Consider the following 11053-nt stretch of genomic DNA (forward strand, 5'->3'; position numbering starts at 1 on the left):
TTTGAGTATACTGGAAAGTGCCTCATCTACCTTTCCTTTCTACAAAGAAACAGCCATTTTAAGCAGATAATTAGTAGATAAAAAACAATTATATTGCTGTAACATCCAGATATCTCAGTTAGGATGAGGGATTCACTGTGGTTTATACACTGTATAAAAATATATGTGCAAAGAGTTTATAAGCCAATTTAAGCACAGAGAACAGGTGGGTGGAACAGCAGGAGGAATGTTGGAAAGAGAAGAGATGAGAACAATTACACGAATTAATGTATTCATCTGCTGCTATAAACCCAACCTTATATTCTGAAAAGTTTAGATGGGAAAGTATGAGAGTATGAAACTAAAAATCTGGTCTTTCACTCATTTCAGTTAGTATCACATTACCTGAATTGTACCAAATGGAAGAAGCAAAAATCAGTGATAGGTAGATCAACTGTTTTATGATAGTGTAAATTCAGGCTGATTCCACCAATAACACAAATGCCACGTTTTTTTTTTTTCAAATGAGAGGTCAGATAGTGTGAGACCCTGTACCCCTCCTTAATGCATCCAACTGTCCCTAAAACAAATATACTCTTGAGGTGCCTGCTTGGGTTTTTTACTCATTTATTACCCTATTCACTCACTGTATATGAACAATGGTTTTTAATCAATATATATGAGATTCTATAACATATTTCACATTGGAATGTTACGGACTTTTGGGATGGAGTTTGATGTGTTTATTAACAGGATCATATAGTTTGATTGCTTGGAATAGTAGGGGACTTGACTTGGGGAATCTGAACCCTGTGTGGTTCCAGGTTTATGAAATATTTGGTTTATCTAGAAGACACACTCAGCATTTGCAGGGAACGCGCAGGTATACTCCCTATCCAAGGCCAGGGAAGATACTACATGACAGGATAACAGCACAGTTCAATATCCATGCCCTGTTTGTTCCAGTTTAATGGCTGAGACATCAGTGTCCGATTAGCTGTCTGTCAGACACCGTCCCTCATGTCAGTTCTATTCTTCTAAACTTGTTCTCTCCATGAAATCTTCCTATGATATATTGATCTTTGCTAGTGTGAACTGAGAATACCAGTTTTATGCCAGATGGAAGTTACCAGGAGACTCTAATCTATTTACGTATGTAAATATTTATAGTTCAGTTAGCCTTAGGAGTCTGAGCATCAATTCTTTTCAATGACTATCATTCTGACCTGGGTTTAAACCAGCAACACCATCAGTCCCAAGCCAGCCATATCTCCACAGCAAGAGCCCTGGGCTTTAGGAATGTGCATAGTATCTAGAAAATATTGCCTGGAATAATCAGATCTAAACAATCTTTGAGATACCATAGCTGTCACTTACATCCTTGGAGTGCTAGCTTGCTTGCCAGGAACATCAGTTGATATATTTCAAGTACTGTTAGTACAAGCTAGCACAATTCCTACTAGACAAAACTGTGGAAACTGCACGTTCTCTGTCTGACGACTACAACAGGGCACAATCACACAATACGCACTGAAATGAGCCTGGTATTTGAGTGTGAACATTAAGTGGACATGAGCTCTGCTTTTAATACCTAGGACTCCCTGTATTCTTGCACCACCAGTGTTCTACATGTTGATCCTTATATGTGAGAAAAGCTGCTTCAGTGCTTAACTCCAAGAATATCACATAGGATGGAACACTAAACAACATTCTTCACATATGCATGCAGAGAACTGACTACATATGTGACTGTAAATCAAAATAACTTTAGGGCTCTAGGTGATTTTGTGTAGATCTTTGCTAACATTTACATTTACATAAAACAAATTTTTGTTTACAAAAGAATGGAATTCTGATCTACCCTGTTTCAGACCCATATCACTAATTCTTCAGTGGGACTGTGTGAGTACAATGCCATTGTATTATTCCTGTATTGGGTAAAGGATTGGGTCTTAGACAACTTTTTCTTACCACTTTGCCTTTTTCAATTTCATCAATTTTTTATCTATTTCCTGAGTCCCTTGGAGAATTAGAAATTAACATTTTTTGCTTCCTTCCTGGCTACACAATTAGCATCCTTGCTGCCTGGTTAACGAAGTCAATAAACTGAGGGGTAATAACAGGTAGGATTCTGCAGTCCTTAGCAGGGATTCAGCTTGGCAGAGAGGAAACCTGCTGGGTTTGTGGTCTTTTATATGTTCAGGTACTCTACAGTTTTGGAAACATTAGTAAATTGTGACCAACCACCTGTTGAATCCACATGCTTTGAAGCCAACTGCCAAGCAAAGGAGCTGCATACAGAATGCCATGGGTACAGCCTCCTGCTTGCCTTGTCAGGGGAGGAGGGGAAAGGAGTTTTTTGCGGCAAAAGGCATTTTGCGATATACAAAATGAAGCAACAGCAAACACAAATTTAGCAAAGCACTTGGGAAGAGCAAGTTTTAACCACACAGAATTTTGACCATAGGATAAGGAATATGCTGTTATTAAAATAATCAAATCTCTTTTAGCACTACTATCCATATGTTCATTATGAAGCTAAGGGTGGAGGAGGTCAATTTCAGCTTTCATCTAATTAAAGACATAGCAATGCTTAAACTAAAGCTTAATTGTGTATACTACTCAAACAGCATATCAGATCTGCTCAGCAGAAAGATGTCTGTTCTGCTGTGTTCCTCCTACACCAAGGGGAACTGTTTCTAACGTTTCATTTGCAGACATGAGGACACAGAGAATGACAGACAAACTGGCCACTAAAACCAAACCTGCGGAATAAAGATGAATAAGCAAAGCCCATGCAATCACTTCATACTTTCTGCAAGCACTGCTGTACAGCGACTGGCTGCCAGCCGTTCTGCTGCAAACCTGAGCATATGGCTTCAAGTTGCTCTGCTCCTGTACTGATGCACAGAAATATGACACACCAGTATACAAATTACCAGTAGGGTTTTTTCAGTCTCTTCTTCTGTAGGTTGCATACGAACCTCCTCCCCATGCCAGGAAAAAAAGAGCATTTCATTATGATTTATTTTAAAACACCACTTGGATCATTTTATTGAAAACCACTGCACTGGCGTAAATCTTCTTCCACCATCACACAAGCACACTCCCCAAGACAGACTCCAAACCTAACTATAGGGTTAATCAAACTATTCACTTGGGCTGACCAATTGTTAACAGGACAGAGTAAAGAGTCTAAAGGTCCCTTTGGGCTCCATTATTTAATGTGTCTTTTTATACCATCCACACTATGGCTTATATTGCAGTAGCATTTTGCTCCAGTTACTTAACAACACACATTTTCCACCAAGGAGCCCTGAGCAAGCAGTCACATCTGTGTCCACTCCTGTACCACCCATTTAGCAGAGACAATGATCACTAGAAACAACAAAGGAGCCACAGATAAAACAAAACAATGCTGTGAGCCAGAGATCACTGCCATCCCAGGCAAGTTTGCCATGGAAATACTAAAGAAAAAGGGAGGGGAGCAAAGAGAGGTTTCAAATATAGAACTAGAAAACTTACACCTACAAGAGGTTTTACCCATACACCCACCCAACTCCACATCTGAGGAGCATTTTCTAATGCACTGCTAGGATTGAACAAGAAAGACTGAGCAATGCACATGGGCAGCAGACGAGCATCACACGTCTCCTCCCATTTGGAGTCAAATAGTCTCCTACGAGTCACTAGGCACAAGGAATAATTATAATTGTTATTATTATAGTAATGATAGTAATAGAGAATCACCAACCTTGAGGATCCCAGTTCACCTGTTTTCTTGGAGTCTCGATTGGAAATTTCATCGCTTCCTTTTTGCACAGGGAAGAAAAACAATTAAATAAATTCCCAACCTTCCTGTCTCAGTGCTGCAGTCAAACAAATTAATTTCAAATTATAGGGAGCCTGCGCTGTTTGTCTGAGGGGAACTGGTGGTTGCCAAGGAAAGAAATACACAAATAAATCAAAGAAGGTGGGGAGAGGCGGGGAGGGGAGTGGAGGGTTTGTACCGGCGAGGTGACTGAGGGGTGCAGGCACCCCAGCAGAGAGAGGGGAAGAAGGGATGGAGTGAGGACCGGGGAGGGTCTGAGGAGGAGCGGGAACGGAGCCGGCTGAGCTGAGCAGAGCAGCGGATCCAGGATGCTGCTGGCTCCTGGGGAGGCTCCGCAGCTGGTTCGCCCGCTCCACCTGCAGATGTCAGGGTGGCGGGGTCCCCGCTGCAGCCCAGCCCCTCTGCTGCGCCCACCTGACGGGGCACCCGGGCTGGCGAGCCCGCAGCCTGGCAGAGATGGGGGAGTCGGCCAGCCCCCCCGCACGCCCCCAGGACACCTCCCACACGCACACATGCTCAGCCACCCCCCAGAAATGAGCCCACCTCAGTTCAGCCCCGGGCACTACAGGGGTAACTAAAGTCAGCCACGGCAGAGAGCCGCAGCGGCATGGCTGGGGCGAGGCTGGGGACCATCCCCGTCTGGATGAATGCACTAGCAGCCTGGCTCGTCAGGGAGAGCCGGAGTAGGAAAAGAAGACGGAGTAGGAGGAAGAGGAGGGAGCCACCCTATAGCTTTGGAGGGAATTCACGGAGCCCCTCTCTGCACTGGCTTTAAGAGGGGTGGGGTGAGGAAGCGAGGGGAAGAGGCTGCCAGTCCCTTTGTACGAGGCGGCGGCGGGGTGCCCTAGGGCGGGGGCAGCTCCGGCTGGTACTTACTGGGTATCCTTTCCCGGAGGAGGATGCAGGCTTGTTTGGTGGAGTTTGCAGCCGGAGATACGCTCGCCTAAGCTACGAGCAGCGGCAGCAGCACATGGCAGGAGTACGGCAGCATCCAGAGGCTCTGCAGCGCAGGGGGAGGGGAAGGGCAGGCGATCGCCCGAGCCCCCGCAGGCTCCGGGGGACCAGGACCGAGCAGCCCGAAAGCCAGGGCACTCCTGCGTCCCTTTCTGTCCGCGCTGTGGACGGGGTCAGACACCTGGCATCAAGGCAAAGGCTGGCACGGCGGAGCTGAATGATGTGGCCAGGCTGCGGGGAGGGGGCGGGAGGGCTAGGAGGGGACATTTGGCTTTACCTTGTGCAATTACCAGACCCTCGCGACTTGCCAAGTCTGCATTCTTTTCCTGCTCCAGGCTTTCCATCAGACCCAGAGCAGGCTGGTAGCACCAGGAAGGTCTCCAGTTCCAGTTACAATGTATGCCCCAGCTCCCCTCCCTTAGCCGGCAAGACAAAACCCGAGCCCCTCTGGGGGCCTGAAGGAACACTGTGCGAGATTAACCCTGTCCTGCCTCCTCTCTTCGACAGTGGAAATCAGCTCCTTGTGTGAAGGGGATCATTGGCTGGGGATGGTTTAGGGGAGAGATCCACAAATTCACGTGGGTCATGGGTCAGAGACAGAATCACTGCTGAGGTCCATAGCCATGATCTTCTGAATTTTCAAGACACATGGTTGTGGCTGGACTTGGGTGGCTGAGACAATTTGTCCCTTGCTTTTTGCCTCGTACTTTTTTTTGTGCAACTACCTTCTCTGTCTTGCCTTTCTATCTGTTGCTCAGATGCTAGTTAACCAAAGGGATACATCTACCCAGGTGAAAAAACAAAAACAAAAACAAGAACAAACAACAACAGCAAAAACCCAGTCTGAAATGTGTGGCTCTCCTCTGGAAACTCTTATTGTGGAGGCTGGCACACTCTTTTCATATCCATATTCAGGAAGCTAAATAAATAGACGTGTTCACGCTTGTCTCCAGTCTTTGTTCAGTCCTAAACTGGAAGGGGAAATCAACATTTGTGAATCCACCGCCTTCATTTAGTGGTGGTGTGCGATGTCCTGGAAAGCAATATGGTTTGAAGGAACTAGATGGAAGTAGTGCAGCAAGTTTTCTTGGGGGGAGGTGCTGGCTGTCTCTTCTTTCCCTAATCCAAGTGCCCCTGTGGTTCTTGTTTTGTGCTGTACAGGAGGAGGTGGGAGAGGCTGCTCTAAAGAGCGGACATGGTGAGAATGATAATGAGCCTGCTCAGTCAGACTTGAATTTGAGATTATTGCAATGATGACATCAGGAGCACAAGGTATTTCCTTTGCAAGCAAACCACGATACATTCTGAATAGGCTTCGGGATTCCCGTTAGCATTACTTCTACAAACTGAATGGAAACAAAAGTGAGAGTAGGCTTTGCTAATTGTACTGTGAGATGACTTGAATCATGATTAGGAAATCTTTTCAATATTCTAATAACCAAAAAGGCTTCAAAGAAGGCTTCTGAACCCCACAAAAGATCACTTATCAAATACGTGTCAATAAAGAACTACTTAAATATTTATACACACAAATATATCACCCATATATGCATGTCTATAACTTTTCCTTTGCATTCAAAACAGATGCGAGTTTACTGGTATCTTCCTCGTACATTACTGGGAAAAACTGACATATAGATATATATTACCCAATTGTGATTTGGAGGTCAGTCACCCTAACACAAGCACTACTTTGTCTTTGTGCCATAACTGTTCACTGATGAGGTTAGTATTGTGCCACAGACACCTGTTCATTGAGAGCTCACCTAAGATCACCAAACATCAAACAGGTTACTAAAAGGCCAACAGCAATAAATTCCTGCACAGGAAGTCTATAGTCTACAGGTGAAATCTTTAGGTACTTCATTACCAGAAACAGATCCTGATTGTTACTGTCTAAAGAAGAGGAATTTTCATGCGGCCATATGAATCCTCTGTTATTAAACTGATCTTAGATGGACATCTCATATTTGTTTGACTTACAGTAACAGTAAGTAGAGAATAATGACACAATACCATATTCCTGTTTCTTGTATCATCTTAATGTTCCCATAGTATCAAAAAGTTAAAAACCTTGTGGCAAATCAATTGTGATCTGTCAGGTACATAAATGCATGACATCATGTAATTGTTTCGCAATTTTTTACCATGTTGTGTTCATGGAAATCTTGCTCAATTATTTCGATGCCTCAGACCTGCAGTTTTATCTAGTGGACAAATTTATTCCCAAAGTAACTCATTTGAAATCAATAGGGTTACTCCAGAGATGGATTTGGCACAATGAGCGCATCTTTCTCTGACAGCACAGCTGTTGCATAGAAACGTAACTGTTATCTTATGCAAATAAAAGGCCTTTCACCCCTCAGTGATATTGAATTCTCATAATAGGGAGAACTAGTGCCTTGAAGCTATAGTGTTTCAAGCTGTTACTCTGTCAACTTTTATAAATTAAGTGGATTCAGTAATGTTTAATATTTAACTGAAAGACCACCAAGAGAAAAAACTAAATATAGCATAATCAATCTACTTTAGTACCTGCCTAAGAATTTTCAGGATACAACTTCATATCAGTAGTTTATCAAACTGGTCTGCCTTTTCATTTAGGGTTCGTTGTTCAGACTTAATGTCCTCAGAGTTGGTGTTAGATGAGAATAAGCACCTTAGAGGACTGAGCCTGTGACAGTCACAACAAAATAGACAAGAGGCTTTCTAATACAAGCAGTCTCATTGAAAGAAAAAATAAAACGCTAACTGCCCTTTTACTGTTCATTAGTAATATGGCATGAGTGACTTAGAAGCTGTTCTGATGTAGCTCAAAGAAAGACACAGCAGAATAGATAAATAACTAGTTCTTATACCTACTTAAATCCAGTGAGTAGAAATGGAAAAATGCATCAAGAGTAGACAGAAATCATCTGTAACTTGTATGTTCCATTTTTTGAATGCACTGAAGAGATGAGACATGGTTAGATGAAGTCTGGAAAGTCTTTGTGTCATCACTTTGCAAGATGCTCATTTGTTTATATAACTATTCAGTTTATGGTGAACTATATGGTTGTTTGAAATCTGGTATTTCTGATTGTGAAGTTCATTCTTCATTCAGTTCATCACCACAGGACTTCTGGTATTTACACTCAGACCAAGAGAGATAGAGAATAACCCAAGTGAAGTGCATCCTGTTCTTTATATTCTATTGACCAATCCTTCAGTACTAAGAATTTGGACAGGATCCAGTACAGAATCCTTTTATAACTTCTTTACTCTCTAGGAAGCCTTTTGTCTAGGAGGACATTTAAAGCCTTCTCTCTAGGATAACCTGAAGGTCTTTTTTTCAGATGGTTTTCAGAAACATTAGTATAGCTAGGAATCAAGTTAACTCAGAATCAGGACTACTATGTACTGTGTAAGGAAAAGCAGCTTACTATTTTTATTGTCTTCCACTGCATGCAGTTTCTTAGCATTTTTTAAGTCATAGGATGCAGTGCTGTGCCTTTATTCATTCAGGGATTAATCCATAGAACAGAAAATTTGTTTATTGGCAGAAATGGTTTCAATGGAATAATTGAGTCTACCTGAGGCAACTACACCTCAGTAACAACCTATCTTCTCAGATCTGACCTGTTTGAGTTACCACATACTGTCTGCAGGTTCCTTTGGTCAGTGACACTGATCAGAATACACTATGGATCCTGCCTCTCATATCCTTACACATCATTCATATCCTCAGACCCACTTTAAGCATCTACCCTCTACACGCCAGGAGAGGAGAAGGGGTACCTGGTTCACAGTTTGTAGTTATCTTCTTCATCCTCAGTTCTTTTCTGGTAGCCATTCCTCATTAGCCAGACTCCATATTTCAGACACCTGCTATATCAGTCCTTTTGTATGGCCAGCAAGGACTACAGTACAGTAGTTTACCTCACTTTGTTATTCTATCTGAAAAAGTACAGTACATGCACAGTATTAGTGTAATACGATAATGTAGCATTTTTTTTTTCAGTTAAGGTCTGGCATGTAAAAAAGCATTAACTCAAGCTGCATAGTATCGAGTCTCTGAACCCACTTACATCTCTTCCTCATTAGTTGAATTTGACTTCAGTACAATCACTCCTGAATCATAGTCATGGGAGAATTACAATCTGGTTCTTAGTTTTTTCCATTATGTCCCTGAAGAATCCTCATAAGATCAAAAGCTGATATCTGACAAAAATAGCAAATCTGATTAATAAAAACAAGCCGCCAATTTCATTTTCTAGCAGGACTATTCTCTTCCCATGTGTCATTTTTTTCAAGATTTCTTACTAGATAGATACATGATGCTTTACCTTAGCAGGTTGATAACTTTCCTCTATATTAAACAGGAAATTTGGAGGCTAGCTTTCGGAGATACCTATTTTTCTTTGACATTCTCTCCACTAAGGGAGGGTGGAGGCGAAGCCAGCCCAGGCTGCGGACGCCGTTCAGGACCCTGGCCAGTTCCGCTCCCGGGCCGCCCCGCAGCCGGGCCCGGGCGGACCCGGGGGCTGGTCCTGGGCCAGAAACGGGATGCAAGAGAACCCGGGTCTGAGCCTCCCTGGTGCGTGAGCTTCCTGGCCCATGTGAGAGCTTGGCCTGCCAAGGCAATGCAGTGTCAATGCAGTGACAATGCAGACTTTGGAAAGGAACATAGCAGCAGGCTCAGGGGAAGAGCAACACACAAAATAGCCGGAGAGGGAAAACAAGGGGCAGCAGACGAAGGGCATTCAATGTCAGGAACATATTGACAGAAATACATGCAGCCATGCTAGTAACAAGGTAAAAAGGGAACAGGAAAACCCCAACCACAGTGATACAAATTGAGAGAAGAATAGATGGCCTTGACATGAAAAGGGTAAGGGTAAAAACGTGGGACACACGCTCTTCAGCTTGAAGGCCAAATGGGACATAAATAAATGGAAATGTTTAATGCATGATGGAAATATATTAAACCACACCTGCACATAGGAGTCATTCAAGGAGTGGTATAAAATTGGACTACTTCAGTATCAAGGAAGATGGGGCCAAACAGCATGGTTTTATGCATATGCTGGTAGCTCTAATGCCTTTTTGTCTAATGCCTCCAAAGTGTAAGAAATACACTTACAAAGCTTTGTACTTAGAACATGCTGGAATCTTGGGCAAAGACTTTGGATTATTTTATGAATTGCTGTATAGCCTGACTATTCCCTTCTTAATCTGCAGGACTAGTGGAACTAATCCAGCTACCTGGAAGGATGTTTATCCTGTACTCTGACTTTACTTTCCACAGACATGACAGCAGCCTTATCAGCCAGTGGGGCAGGGTCAAGGGCCATACACACCAAAGACTTTAATGCTGGTCTCAGCAGCATTGTCTTAGAACCTATTTTACCGAGAACTTTCATCATTTCTTAAAATCGAGTATGGCCCTAACTGCAGCTGTTCCTGTCAGTGTTTTTTAATGCAGTGTATCATCTCAGCAGCCTATTAAATGTGAGGATTAATGCAGCTATAGAAAAGTTAAAGTAGGGAGGAACAATCTGCACAGACACCATCCACTGTGACCAGTCCTCCTATAGCTTTTAGTCATGCCTGTTTCTTTTCTACTCTGAACTGCAGGGGAAGAAAGAAGCTATACTGAGCATTAAAAGGGCTGAATACAACTCTCGCATTAATCATCGCTGTTACAGTACTTAGAAGAGCTTTACTACTTTCTAAATTAGGTAACATATTTCTCACATGGCTCATGTAGTAAGAAGCTGTTCCCAAAATATAGAATATTAGTATGCAGCTGTGGAATAAGGAATGAGATGAGGCTTCCTATTCAGTTTGACTACGAGAATTCTCCTACACCTTCCCTCAACTTTGTTGCTCAGGACATGTGTCTTTTCAGCCACACAGATGTGTAACTTTTGCAACCAGTAGTTTAGCCACTGTTCGAAAGGCTAACATGCTGAACTGCCTGAGTCTCTGCATTTGCACACCAGTGACACCTCCAGTGCTGGATCTCTCAGGGGAAAACGACTTTGAAATAGGATGCTATTTCAAGCAAAATCGAAACAATAAATTATTATTCTATTGTAGGAAGAATGGGGGCTATGCTCTCAGTGTAAATTATAAAACATTAGCATTAATTATAAGAACAGTGTGCCAGGTACTATAATAACAATTAGAAAAACAGTTCACAACTGCATGTCTTAATGTAATAGCAAGGAAAAAGCTATTCTTGCATTTGTCAAGATGTGTAGCCTAACACTAGGTGCATCCCAGTTTGAGTTTCTACACCAACTA

At 42.8% G+C, this 11053-nt stretch overlaps 1 protein-coding gene across 1 annotated transcript in view; it reads right to left on the reverse strand.

The window, feature by feature from the left end:
• The window catches only part of KCNK10 (potassium two pore domain channel subfamily K member 10), a 71204-nt gene extending 66012 nt beyond the window's left edge, over positions 1-5192 (reverse strand). The window contains exons 1-2 of the mRNA XM_065839436.2: positions 4688-5192; positions 3734-3791 (exon numbers count right to left, since the gene is read on the reverse strand). Of these exons, the coding sequence (XP_065695508.1) occupies positions 3734-3785 (52 nt within the window). The 5' untranslated portion in view covers positions 3786-3791; positions 4688-5192. The remainder of the gene's footprint in view (positions 1-3733; positions 3792-4687) is intronic.
• Positions 5193-11053: the final 5861 nt, after the last annotated feature.

This window comes from Patagioenas fasciata, chromosome 5 (genome assembly GCF_037038585.1).
Source record: "Patagioenas fasciata isolate bPatFas1 chromosome 5, bPatFas1.hap1, whole genome shotgun sequence".
Taxonomy (NCBI): Eukaryota; Metazoa; Chordata; class Aves; order Columbiformes; family Columbidae; genus Patagioenas; species Patagioenas fasciata.